Source organism: Gopherus evgoodei, chromosome 8, assembly GCF_007399415.2.
Source record: "Gopherus evgoodei ecotype Sinaloan lineage chromosome 8, rGopEvg1_v1.p, whole genome shotgun sequence".
Classification (NCBI taxonomy): Eukaryota; Metazoa; Chordata; order Testudines; family Testudinidae; genus Gopherus; species Gopherus evgoodei.
In genome coordinates this window covers 45,764,023-45,782,721 of record NC_044329.1, presented here as the reverse complement: position 1 = coordinate 45,782,721, position 18,699 = coordinate 45,764,023, and the positions used below count along the sequence as shown (strand labels likewise).

General features: G+C 44.8%; 1 protein-coding gene across 1 annotated transcript in view; it reads left to right on the top strand.

The window, feature by feature from the left end:
• Window positions 1–18,699, top strand: part of MTA1 (metastasis associated 1) — a 176,702-nt gene that overhangs the window by 36,978 nt on the left and 121,025 nt on the right. Inside the window, 1 exon segment of the mRNA XM_030572101.1 lies at window positions 12,338–12,405. Within this exon segment, the coding sequence (XP_030427961.1) occupies window positions 12,338–12,405 (68 nt within the window).

The window sequence follows — 18,699 nt, the reverse complement described above, 5'->3', positions numbered from 1 at the left end:
TTCAGTCCAATCCACTTCCCTAACTAATTTCCTAATTTTTTTCAAATTAGCCCTTTTGAAATAAAAAACCCTAGTCACAGATATATATTTTTTTTGTTTATCCTTCATTTAGTTTAAACTGAATTAGCTCATGATCGCTCGAGCCAAGGTTGTCCCCCTACAACCATTTCTTCTGTGGGGTCCTCACTGCTCACCAAAACCAAATCTAAAATGGCATCATCTCTTGTTGGTTCAGTAACTACTTAGTGGAGGAATCCATCAGCTGTTGCATCCAGGAAAAGCACTTGGCCTCCAATCTATATCTGGGAAGTTAGTCTTCCATGATCACACAATACACATTAGTATTTACTTTATTAAAAACATTAAAGAAGTCTTAATCCATATGCAGATCAGATCCTGGTGGTCTATAGCACACCCAAGCACTATCCCAGGGGAGGTTTTAGTAGCTTTCTTCCCCATGGGATTTTTGCCCAGACAGACTGTCGTATCTGTTCCATCCCTTCTTATTTCTTTACCACCTACCTCACTGATATAGGATGCTACTCTACCACCTTTGCCTTTATTTCTGTCTCTCCTAAACAGCACATACCCTTCAATACTTGTACTCCATGAATACTATTCCACCATGTTTCTGTTATCCCTATAATATCCAGTTTCACTTCCTGCACCGGTAACTCTAGTTCCTCCATTTGTTATCTATGCTCTTTTCGTTGGTGTACAAACATCTTGTTTTTTTTTTTTTTTGCTCTTTAGTTTCGCTCACATTCTTTACCTGATTAGGCCCAGACGTTCTACTGCCAGTATCACTCGTTAGACTGGTATCTACACTACCCTCCTCCTTATGTGCCATTCTCCTACCCATGGCTGTATCGTTTCTTACTTCGTTTCTTCCCTCTCAATGTTAAAATCTGGCATGGCGATTAACCTGGACATCTCCCAACCGTCTCCCCCCAGTTCCTAATTTAAAGCTCTCTTATCAGTTGTGCCAGCCTCCATCCTAGAGTCTATTTCCCTCCCTACTTAGCTGAAGTCCATCCCGAGAGAACAGTCCTCCGTCCATGAATGCCTCCCAGGGGCCATACATCCCAAAGCCCTTCTTATAGCATCACTGCCTGAGCCATCTGTTGATTTGTCATAATCTTGTCACAGCTTTGTTGCCCTTCTTTAGGACAGGCAGAATCCCACTGAAGATCACTTAAGCCTCGATTTCCTTAGTGTCTTCCCCGGCATGGCATAGTCCGCTGTTAATACGTTCCAGGGAGAATCTAGCCATATCATTTGTTCTCACATGAAGGACAATCAGTGGATTCTTTCTTGCTCTCGTTAGGGTCCTCTTCAGCCTCAGGTCCACATCCCGTATCTTAGCACCCAGAAGACTGCACACCCTTCTGTTCTCTGGATCAGCTCTGGTTACAGGCCTATCTGTTCTTCTCAGTAAGGAGTACCCCAGTCACGAAGACTTCCTTTTCCTGGTGATGGTGCTATTCTCCAGTCTATCCCATGTTCCTCCTCTGGCTGCAAGTCCCCTCAATTCCTATTTGCCCTTGCAATCCTCCACAAACCCATCCTGTATCCTGCTTTGGCTCATATTTGGTGGTGTCTCCATTGACTCTTCCCCTTTTCCTATAGGACTAGCTGCTCTTCTCTTCTTCCTTGCCCTTTCACCTTCAGTGACCACCTGCTGTGCCCCTTTATTTTCAGACTCCGCAAACCTGTTCCTGAGCTCTATTTCTCCTTCATTAGCCCATCTTTTCCTCTGCCCGGTTCTCTTAGTCACCTGTTTCCACTGTCCACTTTCCTCACCCTGCAGTCTCCCTTCAGAGTTCTTTGGTCCTGCTTCCATCTGCAGGTTTGAGCTTTTCCCTTCAGACTTCTCACGTCCTCACTTGATGATTCCCTGTTCCGTTCATTCCCTCTAGGGCCCCTGGCATTGGCTCCTATCAGAAGATGACATACTGGGCTAGATGGACTTTTGATCTGACCCAGTATGGCTGTTCTTATGTGTTGATGGTAGCCCATGTATCAGGAGAGACTCCTGTCGTGTCTGCTCTACATTTGTTACTCTCGTGGGGCACAGAGCGGGTAGATTCGTTCTATATTTAGGGCAGTAAGTGGTAAAGCCAGTAGGGCCAGAACACTTGGTCTCTCCTATCTGAAGTGCCCCGATTTCCTCTTGTATTACTGGAGAAGTCACACTGCTTTTTTCTGTCACTGAAAATGATTTGGGAGTTGTAGCGGATAATCAGCTAATATAAGCTCCCAGTGCAACGCTGTGGCCAAAAGGTCTATGTGATCCTTGGATGCATAAATGGGGGAAACTTGAGTAGCAGTAGAGAGGTTACCTCTCTATTTGGTACTTGTGCAACTGCTATTGGAATGCTATTCCCAATTCTGGCATCCACCATTGATCTTGAATGTGAAACATTGGAGAGTGTTCAGAGAGAGCTAAGAGCATGATTAAAGGTTAGAAGCTCAATCTATTTAGCTTATCAAAGAGAAAGTTAAGGTGTGACTTGATCACAATCTATAACAGGGTTTGCCAGCTTTTCAGAAGTGGTGTGCCAAGTCTTCATTTATTCACTCTAACTTAGTTTCTCGTGCTAGTAATACTGTTTTTTAAAACCATTTTTTATAAGATCTCTTCTAGAAGTCTGTAATACAACAATAGTTTAGTTATATATGTAAAGTAAATAAGGTTTTAAAACATTTAGGAAGCTTCATTTGAAATTAAATTAAATGCAGAGCCGCCAGGACCCGTGCAGAGTGAGTGCCAATGAAAATCAGCTCATGTGCCGCCTTTGGCATGTGTGCCATAGGTTGCCTACTCTGGTCTATAAGTAGCTACATGGGGAACAAATATTTAATAATGGACTCTTCAATCCAGCAAAGACAGATATAACATGCTCCCATGGCTGGAAGTTGAAGCTAGACAAAATTCAGACTGGAAAGAATTATCCACTAGAAAAATGTATCAAGGGTTGTGGTGGATTCTCCATCTCTGACCATTTCAAAATCATGATTGGCTGCTTTTCTAGAAGATATGCTCTAGGAATTATTGTGGGGCAGTGTCTCTGGCCTGTACTTGTACAGGAGGTCTGACTAGAAGGGGCAGAGAGAGAAGCTCTGTACTAGTGCTTTATCCCTGCCATTCCTCTTTGTCAGACCATCTGATATTTTCTCAAGTGTGTCAGAACCTTTAGGCTCCCGATGTTCCATTGTCCATTTGTGAACATCTGAGGGTGCTGAGGGAGTTGGCTGATGTGATTGCAGAGCCATTGGCCATTATCTTTGAAAATTCATGGCGATCGGGGTGAGGTCCCAGACAATTGGAAAAATGCAAATACAGTGCCCATATTTAAAAAAGGGAAGGTAGAAGAACCCATGGAACTACAGCCTCACTTCAGTCCCCGGCAAAATCATGGAACAGGTCCTCAAGGAATTTTTGAAGCACTTAGCGGAAAAGAAAGTGATCAGGAAACCGTCACATGGATTCACCAAGGGCAAATCATGCCTGACCAATCTGATTGCCTTCTGTGATACACTGCTTTCCCCCTATCCAAAGAGCAAGTTATGTGATATATCCTGATTTTTAGCAAAGCTTTTGATATGGTCTCCCACACTATTCTTGCCAGCAAGTTAAAGTATGGATTGGATGAATGGACTATAAAGTGGATGGAAATCTGATTGTTGGGCTCAACAGATAGTGATCAACAGCTCGATGTCTAGTTGGCAGCCGGTATCAAGTCAAGTGCTCCAGGGGATATCCTGGGGCCGGCTTTGTTTATCTTTATTGATGATCTGGATGATGGGATTAATTGCACCCTCAGAAAGTTCGCAGATGACGCTAATATGAGTGGAGAGGTAGATACGCTGGAGGATTGGACCAAAAGAAATCTGATGAGGTTCAACAAGGACAAGTGCAGAGTCCTGCACTTAGAAAGGAAGAATCTCATGCACTGCTGCAGGCTGGGGACCGACTGACTAAGCAGCAGTTTTGCAGAAAAGAACTTGGGGGTTACAGTGGATGAGAAGCTGGATATGAGTCGACAGTGTGCCCTTGTTGCCAAGAAGTAGGATCATTGCCAGCAGATCGAGGGAAGTGATTATTTCCCTCTATTCAGCATTGGCGAGGCCACACCTGAAGTATGGTGTCCAGTTTTGGTCCCCTTCCCTCCCGCCACTACAGGAGGGATATGGACAGATTGGAGAGAGTCCAGCAGAGGGCAACAAAAATGATTAGAGGGCTGGGGCACATGACTTACAAGCAGAGGCTGAGGGAACTGGGTTTGTTTAGTCTGCATAACAGAAGAGTGAGTGGGGATTTTATAACTGTCTTCAACTACCTGAAGTTGGGGGTTCCAAAGAGGATGGCACGAGGCTGTTCTTAGTGGTGGCAGATGACAGAAAAGGAAGCAATGGTCTCAAGTTGCAGTGGGGGAGGTCTGGGTTGGATATTAGGCAATGCTGTTTCACTAGGAAGATGGTGAAGCACTGGAATGGGTTACCTGGGGAGGTGGTGGAATCTCCTTCCATAGAGGTTTTTAAGTCCCGGCTTGACAAAGCCCTGGCTGGGATGATTTAGTTGGGGTTGGTCCTGCTTTGAGCAGGGGATTGGACTAGATGACCACCTGAGGTCTCTTCCAACCCTATTATTCTATGATCTACAGATACAATTTTCTGAAAATGGTGGCAGTTGGGCAGGTGGTGATAAGGAAATACTGCACCCCTTTGTGCAAATTTTGGGGAGGAAACATACAGTAGTTTAAGTAATCCTATAGCATTAAAGTAGTGGGAGATAATTTATTGATGTGACCAGTTTAATTAGTTTTGAAACTTTTCTTTTCTTTTTCTTTGTCAACCCTCCATTTCCCCCTCCCACCCTTTTCCTTCCAGTGTTCTGGAAGATACATATAATTGATGTATAATGTGGAAAAGGAGCTTTGTTTCCTAATCTCTCTCAATTCCTAAGAGAGGCTGTGGGAACTTAACCACATTATGTATGTATAATTTCCGATGCACCAGCAAGAGTAACTCATCTTTACAAGAGTCCCCGACCCTGTAAAGCACCATTTTAAGAGAACTCACTGAATTTTAATTTTTTTATAATGAGATCACTGAAGTGTGTCTTTGTAAGACTTTCTACTCTAGTTGGAAATGTATAGATCTTAAGAGCTATTGAGAGAATGTGAATGCTGTTCCAATCTCTGTTCTTTGGACTTTTTTTACTTGATTTGTAATACTCTATAATAAAAAGGCTAAAATAATATAAATATTTCCAACAAGCTTCAGTAGTGTGGACTGGATCACAATTATTTTCACCTATTTAACTTGTGGTGGGCCACTTAATGTGTGTGAGACTGATATATGAAACATGTATGGTAAGCGTTTGGTGTGTATATAAATTAAAGTCAAAATCTAAGACCTATTAGCGAACAAAAGCTTTATGGTATCGCTAATGTTTGGTGCAATGGTTTAAACATACCCCCTAGTGAGTATTTAATCTGTAGAGAGTTTGTTACTGTTGATGCTTGGTGGGTACCCACCATCTACCTTTTCATAACCACTAAAAAGGGCACACTATCTATCTGTAGTCTTAGTGTGGGTGATGCCGAGATTTGGTTACAGATACTTATCATAATCTTGTAAATCGTGCTGTACCGTCCACTTCAAATACATTTTGTATTAGTTTAAAAAAGAAACAAACTAGAAATCCTGTATCTGGTATATTTGCAACCATAAACTGTTAGTGGCTGCTCTACGTTAGCTTTTGGCAAGTCTATAATCTCCAATGATAAAAATATTCTATTTACCCATGCCAGATTTTGTAGTAAGTTCTTGTATTAGATGCACATTATTACAATTTTTCAATTAAGCTTGTCATTTTAATTTACATTCTATTGTTTGAGATATAGTATGCGGAATGTAATTGAAGGTTTGTAATACCTACTTATACAGGGGTGGAGTTAAGATTGTGTGTTCATATGAAAACTTTGACATTTATTTACTTTTGTGTTCTCAGATTTTCAGTTTTAGAATTCATGAATGTAATTTCTTTGCACTTAGACCCAAATCCTCAGTCTATTGCTGAGCCAGTCAAGTAACTGGGGTGAATGGCAGCTAGTTGTGGGGGGGAGGGGGGGCCAAGGGAGAAAGGAATCATTTCTCCCTTCCCCATGTCATGAAGCTCTCTCTGAAGTAGTCAACATAGCCCTAACAAGTCTCCTTTGTGAGACAAAGGAAATGCAGTGAATCTAATCTGCCTGAATTTCAGTAAGGCATTAGATACAGTTTCACATGGAAAAGTATTAGTTAAATTGGAGAATATGGGGATTGATATGAGAATTAAGAGGCGGATAAGGAATTGATTAAAGGGGTGACTGCAGTGCGTTGTCCTGAAAGGCGAACTGTCAGCCTGGAGGGAGGTTACTAGTGGAGTTCCTCAGGGGTTGGTCTTGGGGCCAGTCATATTTAATATTTTTATTACTGACCTTGGCACAAAAAGTGGGAGTGTGTGCTAATAAAGTTTACGGATGACACAAAGTTGTGAGATGTAGCCAATATAGAATATCATACAAGAAGATCTAGGTGATCTTGTAAACTAGAGTAATAGAAATGGAATGAAATTTAATAGTGCAATGTGCAAGGTCATGCATTAGGGGCTAACAACAAGATTTTTTGCTATAAGCTGGGGACTTAGTTGAGAGTGACTGGAGAAGAAAGACCTAAGTCTATTTGTTGATCACAGGATAACTATGAGCCATCAATATGAAAAAGGCTAATGCAGTCCTACGATACATCAGGCGAGATATTTCCATTAGAGCCAGGGAAGTGTTAATACCATTATACAAGGCCCTGGTGAGATCTCGTCTGAAATACTGTGTGCAGTTCTGGTCTCCCATGTTTCAGAAAGATGAATTCAAACTGGAGCAGGTGCAGCAAAGGGCTGCTAGGATAATCCAAGGAATGGAAAACCTGCCTTATGAAAGGAGACTTGGTGAGCATGACTTGTTTAGCCTAACCAAAAGGAGGCTGAGGGAAGATATGATTGTTCTCTATAAATACATCAAAGGGATAAATACCAGGGAGGGAGAGGAGTTATTTAAGTTTAAGCGCTAATGTGGACACAAGAACAAATGACTGTAAACTGGCCATCAACAAGTTTAGGCTCAAAATTAGGTGAAGGTTTCTAGCCATCGGAGGAGTGAAGGTCTGGAACAGCCTTTTAAAGGGAACCAGTGGGGGGTAGAAAACCTAACTGGCTTCAAGACAGAGCTTGATAAGTTTATGGAGGGGATGGTAGGAGGAGATTGCTCACATGCCGTTGTAGGCAATTGGTGACTGCCAGTAGTAAAAATCCCTAACTGCTGGAAATGGGACACTAAGTGAGGAGGACTCTTGAGTTGCTACAGAGAATTCTTTCCCAGGTATCTACCTGGTGGGTCTTGCCCAGATACTCAGGATCTAACTGATCACCATAGTTAGGGTCGGGAAGGAATTTCCCTCCAGGGTGGATTGGCAGATTCCCTGGGGAGTTTTTTGCCTTCCTCTGCCGCATGAGGAATCGGTCATTTGTAGGTTTAAACTGGAGTAAATTATTAATTCTCTGTAACTTAAAGTCTTTAAACCATGATTTGACTATTTTAGTAACTCAGCCAGAGATTAGGGGATTATTTCAGGAGTGGATGAGGTTCTGTGGCCTGCAATGTCTGACTTTCTGCACTAGATGATCATGATGATCCCTTCTGACTTTCAAGCCTGAGCCTACGAGAGCTGTGTGGCAGATACACACTCATGCATATCCCTCACCACTACTCAATGCGTGCCCCCTCATAAGAGAATTCACTAGTTCTGCTCTGGGGGTGGTTTCCTCTAATTTAGTTATTGTTCCATTAATTCTTAATGTTTGCAAAGTGCTAAACTCCTTCAGATTGCCTATTCTAGAATTAGTCAGTCATTTTAACCCTTCGCTCCTACTTCATGTAATATGCTTTCTTGTGTTTTAAAAAATGACACTTTGGGTTTCAAATAATACAGATAAGATTCAAACATTTGCATCCTTTTCCAAACCAAATACAAACTATAGACTTTTGAGGTTTGTCCATTGCTAACTCTTAAACTCTGAATAGATGCAAGATTTAAAGAGGAAGTAGCTGTTGCAGCGTGAGGAAGAGGGTTCAGTCCTCGGTCCTTCATGCCAAGATAATGGTAGCCAACCTAAGGAGCTAAAGATACGCTTTTTGATTTCATGGTGTGGTGTCCTTACAGTCCATCATGATTTTTAATCATTTATGCAACACGAAGCGTGTGCGTTTAGTGATAGTTGAGCCTTCCCATGCAGCATTGTAACTCTTGTCATCACATAAATGCAAAGTCACAGATGAAAATACTGCCCTGCATTGTCAAGGTGTCCTGCTCACATTTTGTATCTCTGTAACTTTATCTGAAAGACTAGACCCTGTTTTTTTCCTTAGTACTCCGGTGCATGCTTGCTGACTTCAGTGGAGATGCACTGGTTCATGGACTACAGAATACCCCACTCTTGTCTAGCTGCTGAAAGAGGGTCTAGTCAACTCTGATTTATTAGCTCAGCACTCCCCACCGTTCTCCAGCACCCGTTGGTTGACAAGAGAATCATTGCACTGATCACTGCTCCTTTCACTCAGACAACTTGCAGACCTGTATAATCAGCGGTTGAGTGTCATTACTGTGGGCAGTTAGACGGAATGTTATGGGACCAGAGTTCAGTTCAGTGAAGCCTGAGCATGCTCTCCTATTCTTTTCTACCGTTGCGCCCACTGAATTCAGCCCAGATTACTGTTGCAGCAGGGAATTTCATCGCATCATTGATGTCTCACTCCAGAGGCAGAGAACCTCTGGAACAAGAGGGAAAAGAGAAGAAACTCTGGTATTACAGACCATTTTTATGAGAATTTAATATGGGGGCCAAAGTCAGGCTTATAAGTGAAAACAATTCTCAGCTCTAACTATGTAAGTTCCATTGCCTCAACAAACATATAATCATGGCAGGTCCTGTCAGCGTGCTCATGGCTGAGTAAGACATGGTTCCTTCCCTGAGGGGCTGTTGAGCTTAATCTAAATATAGATGAAACACAACTTCCTTTTGGATCTGCTTGCATCATAGATTTAGTAGATTGATATCAAGAGCTACTTTAGTTGGACCTGGACAAGAAATCCACTAGTGCTTAATACCTGGACAGAGGGCCAGTATCACAGGATGGCTGGCCCTTTAAGGGGAGTTTGGCCCAATCTCATCTCTGACTAATCACTGCTTCCCACAGAGGTTAGGGATCAGGTGATAAGTGGAAGATTACCTAGTCTTCCTAAAAATGAGCAAGAGCTCAGTTGCTAAGGAAAAATGCAGGGAGGTAGTCTAGGTGGAGGGAAAGAACCCAGTTTATAGGAGACTCTCAGGAAGAGGGCCTGAGTAGTGTAATCCTGTTGGAAGCTGACCCTGAAGGAAAAGGGAGCAGAGGGGCTCACCTTGGGTCCCAGGCAGACAACGTGTGGAACGTCCTGCTGTAGGAAGTAGATTGGTCCCTGCAGGAGACCCAAGTCAGAGAAAAGAGCATAACTGATATGAACATGTGCCAAGTGAAAGCAGCAAAGAATCCTGTGGCACCTTATAGACTAACAGAGGTTTTGGAGCATGAGCTTTCGTAGGTGAATACCTACTTCATCAGATGCATGTAGTGGAAATTTCCAGGGGCAGGTGTGTGTGTATATATATGTGCAAGCAAGCTAGAGATAATGAGGTAGTTCATTCAAGGAGGATGAGGCCCTGTTCTAGCAGTTGAGGTGTGAAAACCAAGGGAGGAGAAACTGGTTTTGTAGTTAGCAAACCATTCACAATCTTTGCTTAATCCTGAGCTGATGATGTCAAATTTGCAGATGAACTGAAGCTCAGCAGTTTCTCTTTGAAGTCTGGCCCTGAAGTTTTTTTGCTGCAGGATGACCACCTTAAGGTCTGCTATAGTGTGGCCAGGGAGGTTGAAGTGTTCTCCTACAGGTTTCTGTATATTGCCATTCCTAATATCTGATTTGTGTCCATTTATTCTTTTCCATAGAGATTGTCCATAGCAGAGGGGCATTGCTGGCATATGATGGCGTATATTACATTGGCGGACATGCCGGTGAATGAACCAGTGATGGTGTGGTTGATCTGGTTAGGTCCTGTGATGGTATCGCTGGTGTAGATATGTGGGCAGAGTTGGCATCGAGGTTTGTTGCATGGACTGGTTCCTGAGCTAGAGTTACTATGGTGCAGTGTGCAGTTACTGGTGAGAATATGTTTCAGGTTGGCAGGTTGCCTGTGGGCGAGGACTGGCCTGTCACCCAAGGCCTGTGAAAGTGTGGGATCATTGTCCAGGATGGGTTGTAGATCCCTGATGATGCATTGGATGTGATGTGGACTCCTGTTGGTTTCTTTCTTGGGTTTGTCTTGCAGTAGGTGCCTTCTGGGTACATGTCCGGCTCTGTTGATCTGTTTCCTTATTTCCTTGTGCGGGTATTGGAGTTTTGAGAATGCTTGGTGGAGATTTTATAGGTGTTGGTCTCTGTCTGAGGGGTTAGAGCAGATGCGGTTGTACCTTAGTGCTTGGCTGTAGACAATGGATTGTGTGATGTGCCCGGGATGGAAGCTGCAGGCATGAAGGTAGGCATAGTGGTCGGTAGGTTTTCGGTTCAGGGTGGTGTTAATGTGACCACCACTTACTTGCACTGTGGTGTCTATTAAGTGGACCTCCCGTGTAGATTGGTCCAGGCTGAGGTTGATGGTGGGGTGGAAGCTGTTGAAATCGTGGTGGAATTTTTCCAGAGACTCCTTCCCATGGGTCCAGATGATGAAGATGTCATCAATGTAGCATAGGTAGAGAAGGGGCGTGAGTGGACGAGAGCTGAGAAGGCGTTGGCATATTGTGGGGCCATGGGGGTTCCCATAGCGGTGCCACTGATCTGGAGATACATATTGTCATCAAATTTGAAATAGTTGTGTGTGAGGATAAAGGTACAGAGCTCAGCAGCCAGTTGTGCTGTGGCATCATCAGGGATACTGTTCCTGACAGCTTGTATTCCATCTGTGTGTGGGATGTTTGTGTAGAGTGATTTTCTTTTGAAGAAATAAAGTCAACACCTTGAAAAAAGGGGGACTAGAATCCTGTAGCTGGCAAGTGTTCCTTGGTGTGTGGGCTGGTGAGAGAGCTCACTGTCTTACCGGCAGTTAAAGTATATTTATGTAGTTGCTAAACTTAAAGTAGGAGCATATAACAATTAAGTATATTTGATTGTATACCATTCCCCCACCTTTCATATATTTTGTCTTAAATTACAAGGTCTTAAGACAGTTCCTGTCTTGAACTCTCTAAATGTACAGTGCCCAGAAGTTTTACTTAGGGGACAGATCACTGGACTGGGACAAAGGAGACCTGTGCTCTGTCCCAGCTCTGCCACTGGCCCACTGTCTGACCTTGGGCAGGTCACTGTCTCATTCTGTGCCTCCATTTCCCTATCTGTAAAACGGAGATACTAGCCTCTTTTATTCAGTGCTTTGAATCTACTGATGAAAAGGTGCTTTATAAGAGCTGGATATTATTACTTGATCTCAGAGTTATGAGTTCCCATGCCACCCTTCCATGAGGGATTAATATTAAGTCATATGCATGGTGACAGCACTTTTACTAACATGGCTTATATTTATGGGATTTACAGAAGAAACAAATTTTGGTGAGAGATTAGTAAGGAGAGGGTGTCTGTGGACAGGGGCAGTTTCAAGCATAGAAATAATGGTAAATAAGAATCAGAGATAAAGAGAACGAGAGAAATGAGGCATTATTCATAGGTGAAGCAAATAGGAGAGAGGATGAGACAGGCTGGGGAATAGAATTAAGCCAAGTCTTGAAGGCAAGGACAAGAAACTAGAACTTGATCTGGAAGAAGAGAAGAGGCAAGTAAAGGGACTTGTATGTAGGGACATGGTCTTTCACAGGGAAGTATCTTAAACACTGCTTTCTGAATGCACAGATGGCAAGAGAACTTCTTTTGTAACTTATCCCATTTTGAGGGTGGGATTTTAGTGTCTTCAAATGTCATTAATACTGGTTTCTTATATTAAATGTTAAGTGATGTTAGACTGGATTATGATTATGCATCTCTTTAGTTACTGGATTTTAGATGGGTCACTGGAACTGTGCTTGCTGCTAAAATGAAAATAGTGCAGTGTCATTTTGTGTATTTGGGGTTTTTTAAGCAATGCCATTTCAAGTGTTTATACTTAAGAGTAAAACATACTTAACTTTTTTGGTTTTCTTCTGTATTTTTTCAGATTATGTCTACTTTGAAAATTCTTCAAGTAACCCTTACTTGATACGAAGAATAGAAGAACTCAATAAGGTAATGTAGTGCTAATATATTTTCCCAGGTGTCTGAAACTGTTGGCTGTTTTTGATATTTGAAGAGAAAATAACTTCATCTACTTTACCTCCCTTTTTATCCATTTGAAATAATTTGCAGTATCTTTTTTAAGTTGCTAGCAACTACAAAATATACCACCTGATCATTGCCTGGAGTATCTGGGGGCAGTCACTCATTCAAGAGTTGCTTGTCATGTGCTGTCTACAAATGCCAGAGAACACCAACTGAAAGTCATCCTGATGGTGACCTTACCCTCCCACTTTGGCGTGTCAGGCAAGGTTTAGTCTGCAGTTCTTAAACTCTTGGTGCTGTGATTGTTTGATCCAAAGATGAAATATGACCTTGGGGAGAGGATGAAGAGCCTTGTGGTTTAATCACCCTGGGAGCCTCTCTTATGAGGAAGAAGTAGATCAGGTCCTCAAGTCAACCACCTGAAATCTTTCTCTTCTCATGGTCCCTGGAGCTGGTGTATTGTTTGTGTTCTTAGTCCTCCGAACATTCCTTCTTGTTTGGAGATGAAAAAGCAGCATGATAGGCACTGCCATTCCAGTATAACAGATGAAAGGTTATAAAGGGGCTAGGGAAAGGTATCTGAATCCTTTGGTGCTGAGGATGAATATCAACACAGAGTGCCTGTTCTGAAACCCTCAACTGCTGTCCCTACCAAACAGTATCATTTTAGATTTAACTCCAAGTACAATTCTATTCAGTTCCTTGCAATCTGTGCAGAGGGAACTTGGTGTCATCTTCTTGGGGTTGGACCCAAATCATCCAGTTGCCATCAGAGATTGGCTAAGGAAATTCAGTGGCTGTGGGGAAATTTGTCCTTTTTAAAGCTTCTTTGTTGTATCCTTCAAAAGTTACCTGTAGATTTGCAATCTGGAGTAGTGGATGTGAAGTCTGGGTCATCCTTGTAATCACTCACTTTTGGTATCAGGTCTCCTGGGGAGGAAGTTTGTGTCCCCTCCATGGGAGATACAGTGATAACCACGTTTAGCACATACTGAGGAGGTTATCAAAGGCCTTGTCTACACTAGCAAGTTTCTGGGCAGTAAAGCAGCTTTCTGTGTGGTAACTCCCAAGGTATACATACTGCCAACCCACTTAATGCACAGAAACTGTACAGTTGCAGTGCTGTAAAAAAACATCTCAGTGAGAGGTAGAGCTTTCTGCACCAGGGCTACAGCGCCACAGTGGAAGTGTAGACACCCTGGTTGATTACAGCAGTGCAATGGGCCTATGGGAAGTGTCCCACAATGCTTGTTCTTGCCTCTCTGGTTATCAGTTTGAACTCAACTGCCCTGCCATCAGGTGACCAAATGTGAGTCCCACCCCTTAAATTCCTTGGGAATTTTGAAAGTCCCTTCCTCTTTGCTCAGTGATACATGCAGTGGTCTCAGCGTATCTTTCCAGGTGACTATGCCTGCTCCACACACCAGACCTGGAGCAAAGCCAAGCAGCTGGACCTCATCAGCATTTGGTGAGAGGAGGCTGTCCATTACCAGCTGTGTTCCAGCTGTTGGAATTATACCTAATGACAGTTTCACTATGCATGACAGAAAGGGGCCATGACTGTGACACACTGCAGTTCAGGATCAAAGTGAAGGAGCTCTGTAACGACTACCACAAGGCGCAGGAAGCAAATCACCGCTTCAGTGCTGTGCCCGCGAGCTGCCAGTTCTACAAAGAACAGGACACAATACTCTGCGACCCCTGCCTCCACTGCGAAGGCCACTGTGGATACTTCGGTGGCTCACGTGCCAGTTGAGAGTGGACTGAGCCAGGAGAAGGAAATCCTGGATGAAGCTGTGGATGGGGAGGGGGACTCAGAGGCAGAGAGAGGCTCTGAGGTCAGAGAGGCATGCAGCCAGGAGCTTTTCTCCACCTTGGAAGAAGCTAGCTAGTCACAGCTGCCGGAGCTTGGTGAAAAACAAACAGGAGAGGATGCCTCTGGTAAGTGGCTTTGATTTTGGGAATCACTGAAGCAAGCTGTTGGGAGCAGGAGGGTTGTAGAAAGCAGGCTTGTGTCTGTATGATGCGCGTACCACCACATGCCTAGTCTGAGTGGCGGAACAGGGTGTTGATTGACTCCCTCACTTCATGGGAATCTGCCTCAGATCTCCAAGAAACTCTCTCATGGAGATACTGGCAATCCACTGCCACAGGTTTTGGCAGAGCTGCTTTGTTTCTTGCCCCATTAAGGGTAACTTTCCCACACCACTCTGCTATCACAGGGGGCAGGGAAGAAGCAGGGGTGGGGGTGACCATTTGCTGCACAAAGGCAAGCTGCATAAGGACCAGGGTGGAAGCCACAGTCTTGGAGAAGACTCCCCTTTGATTCCCTGCTCACCCTGAGCAGAAAGTTATCATCCATAATGAACACAGCTTGTGGAAAACGTGGGGACAGTAATGATTATAAGGCCCCTGCCCCACAATACTGGTTTTCTCCAAGAGCCACGTGCCCAGTATACAGTATGGTCCTGGAACACTGATTTTTGCCTGCTCCTGTGACTACTCATCATTTTGGAGGGCTTGTGGCTCATGTACACTTGCCTGGAGTCAGCCAGTTAGTGACAGGTTTGTGAGTACTGGCTGTATTTTAAAGAACTGAATCAGTGGTCTGTGTTGCAAACAATACTGCTTCTGTAAAATGTTGCATTTTGGCTTCACAGATATGACTTTGGGAGTCCAGCCTCCCTCACTGTTACCGCTGGCTGAACGGCTGCACAGAATTAGAAAGCGGCCATGAAGAACTAAAGAGGACTTTCTGTGTGATATGTCATGACGCACTCTGCAGCCAAAAAAATAAGAATTGAAGGAGTGGTGGGACAGCGAGAAGAGGGACCGAATGGAGAATGTGGTGTGCCAGAATGAAGCCATAGAGCATCTCTTAAAAAATATGGAGCACCAAGTGGACACGCTCCAGGTGCTACTAGCACTACAAACCCAGGAGCTCCACGCCAGTCCTCCCTTGCAGTTGCTGTCACAAAACTCTTTCCAGTGTGTCCCCCAGACACCGCCAACACACTCTTATCAACCTCCTAGCTCCAATCTGTACTCCTCCCCTGCCACAGTCCAGCACTGCAGACTCTGAGTACCCACTGCACTCAACACCCATCCCTCTACAGTTTAGCCCTGCTGAAGTACAATACCCACTGCACTGTACTCCAAAGGAGAAGGTTGGATATGATGCCTGGACATGCACAAATTTTTAATCGTCCTGGAACCCCACCTCCTCGGACCCTCCCTTCCCCTATCCCCCTCAGGGCTGATTTTTTTTTTCTCCCTCTCCTCCAGTTGTTGTTTTTAAATAAAATAATTGTTTTGGTTTAAGCAATCTTTATTCCATTAATTGAAAGCAAACAGAGCCCTGCAAAGCAGAAGACAATTTTCTTAAACCTTCATAGTACATTGTCTGTCTGCACCAGTCACAATCCCCTTCTACATTACAAGCACTGCACTCCCAAGCGTAGCAACAAATATTAGTGTCTTTCAGCTTCAAATTGTTGCCTTAAGGCATCCCTGATCCTTATGGTCCTGTGCTGTGCCCCTCTAATAGCCCTGGGTCTCTGACTGTTGCAATTCAGCCTCCAGGCGCTGAGCCTTACCAGTCCAGCCCTGAGTGAAACTTTCACCTTTTGCTTCATAAATATTATGGAGCATGCAGCTATAAGCATAGGAATATTGTCATTTGCCAGGTCCAGCCTCTCATATAGGCAGCGCTAGCGGGTCTTTAAGCGGCCAGAAGCACACTAATAGTCATTCTGCACTTGCTCAGCCTGTTGTTGAACCACTCTTTGCTGCTGTCAAGGTGCCCCACGTGTGGCTTCATGAACCACAGCATTAAGGGATAGGCGGGGTCTCCCAAGATCACAAGTGGGAATTTTGACTTCCATTATGTTGATTTTTCCGGTCTGGGAAGAAAGTCCCTGCTTGTAGCTTCCTGAACAGGCCAGTGTGCCAAAAGATGCGTGCATCATGCACCTTTCCGGACCAGCCTGCATTAATGTCTGTGTAACGCCCACAGTGACCCATAAGCGCCTGGAGAACCATTGAGAAATACCCCTTGTGATTAATGTACACAGTGGCTAGGTGGTCTGGTGCTGGAATTGGATTATATGTGCCATCTATCACCTCTCCACGGTTAGGGAAACCCATTTGTGCAAAGCCATCCACAATGTCATGCACGTTGCCCAGAGTCACGATTTTTCAGAGCATGGTGTGTTTAACGGCCCTGCACACTTCTGTCAACACAAGTCCAATGGTCGACTTTCCCACTCCGAACTGGTTAGTGACCAATCGGTAGCAGTCTGGAGTAGCCAGCTTCCACAGTATAATCCCTATGCACTTCTCCAACAGCGGGGCAGCTCTCGTTCTCATGTCCCTGTGCCATAGGACTGGGGGGAGCTCATCACACAGTCCCAGAAATGTAGCTTTCCTCATGTGAAAATTCTGCACTAACTGCTCGTCATCCCAGACGTGCATGATAATGTGATCCCACCATTCAGTGGTTGTTTCCTGAGCCCAAAAGCAGCGTCCCACTTTGGTCAGCACCTCTGTGAATGCCACAAGAAATCTCATGTCCTAGCTAGTACGTGTGGCGAGATCAATGTCAAATTGCTCTTGCCTTTGTAGTTTAAGGAATAACTCCACTGCCACTCGTGATGTATTAGTGAGAGCAAGCAGCATATTGGTCAACAGTGCGGGATCCATTCCTGCACACCAAAGAGACAGAGCGCACAGTACACAAAGAGTTGAAAGATGGCACCAAATGTGGATGGAAGCACAAGGATTGCTGGGTTGCGAAGCAATGCATCATGGGCCATTAGGACAGGACCCAGGAGGCCCCGCGACCCCATCTGCCTTCGCACAATTCTAAGCGGCAGCAGAGGAAGAGAGACTCTGTGGGATAGCTGCCCAGAGTGCACTGCGCTGAATACCGCTGCAAGTGCCTCAGGGTACGTCTACACTACGGGATTATTCCGATTTTACATAAACCGGTTTTGTAAAACAGATTGTATAAAGTTGACTGCACGCGGCCACACTAAGCACATTAATTCGACAGTGTGCGTCCGGGTTCCGAGGCTAGCGTCAATTTCTGGAGCGTTGCACTGTGGGTAGCTATCCTATAGCTATCCCATAGTTCCCGCAGTCTCCCCCGCCCCTTGGAATTCTGGGTTGAGAGCCCAGTGCCTGATGGGGCAAAAATCATTGTCACGGGTGGTTCTGGGTACAGCCTCACCCCTCCCTCCGTGAAAGCAGCAGACAACCATATCGCACCTTTTTTCCTGGGTGAACTGTGCAAACGCCATAGCACAGCAAGCATGGACCCTACTCAGATCAATACCGCAATAGTGGACGTTGTAAATACCTCAGGCATTCTCGTGCAGTCTGTGCTGAACCGGGACCTGCAAAGCCAGGCGAGGAGTCGGCGGCGGCTACGGCAGAGCGGCGACGAGAGTGATGAGGACGTGGACACAGAATTATCTCAAACAGCGGGCCCCTGCGCTTTGGAGATCCTGCTGGTAGTGGGGCAGGTTCTAGCCTTTGAATGCCGATTTTGGGCCCAGGAAACAAGCACAGACTGGTGGGACCACATAGTTTTGCGGGTGTGGGATGATTCCCAGTGGCTGCGAAACTTTCGCCTGCGTAAGGGCACTTTTATGGAACTTTGTGACTTGCTTTCCCCTGCCCTGAAACGCCATAATACCAAGATGAGAGCAGCCCTCACAGTGGAGAAGCGAGTGGCAATAGCCCTCTGGAAGCTTGCAATGCCAGACAACTACCGGTCAGTCGGGAATCAATTTGGAGTGGGAAAATCTACTGTGGGGGCTGCTGTGATGCAAGTAGCCAAAGCAATCATTAAGCTGCTGCTATGAAAGGTTGTGACTCTGGGAAACGTTCAGGTCATAGTGGATGGCTTTGCTGCAATGGGATTCCCTAACTGTGGGGGAGCGATAGATGGAACCCATATCCCTATCTTGGCACCAGGGCACCCAGTACATAAACCGCAAGGGGTACTTTTCAATGGTGCTGCAAGCACTGGTGGATCACAAGGGACGCTTCACCAACATCGACATGGGATGGCCAGGAAGGGTTCATGACGCGCTCATCTTCAGAAGCACTGCTCTGTTTAAACTGCTGCAGCAAGGGAATTACTTCTCAGACCAGAAAATAACAGTTGGGGACGTTGAAATGCCTATAGTTATCCTGGGGGACCTAGCCTACCGCTTGATGCCATGGCTCATGAAGCCATACACAGGCAGCATGGAC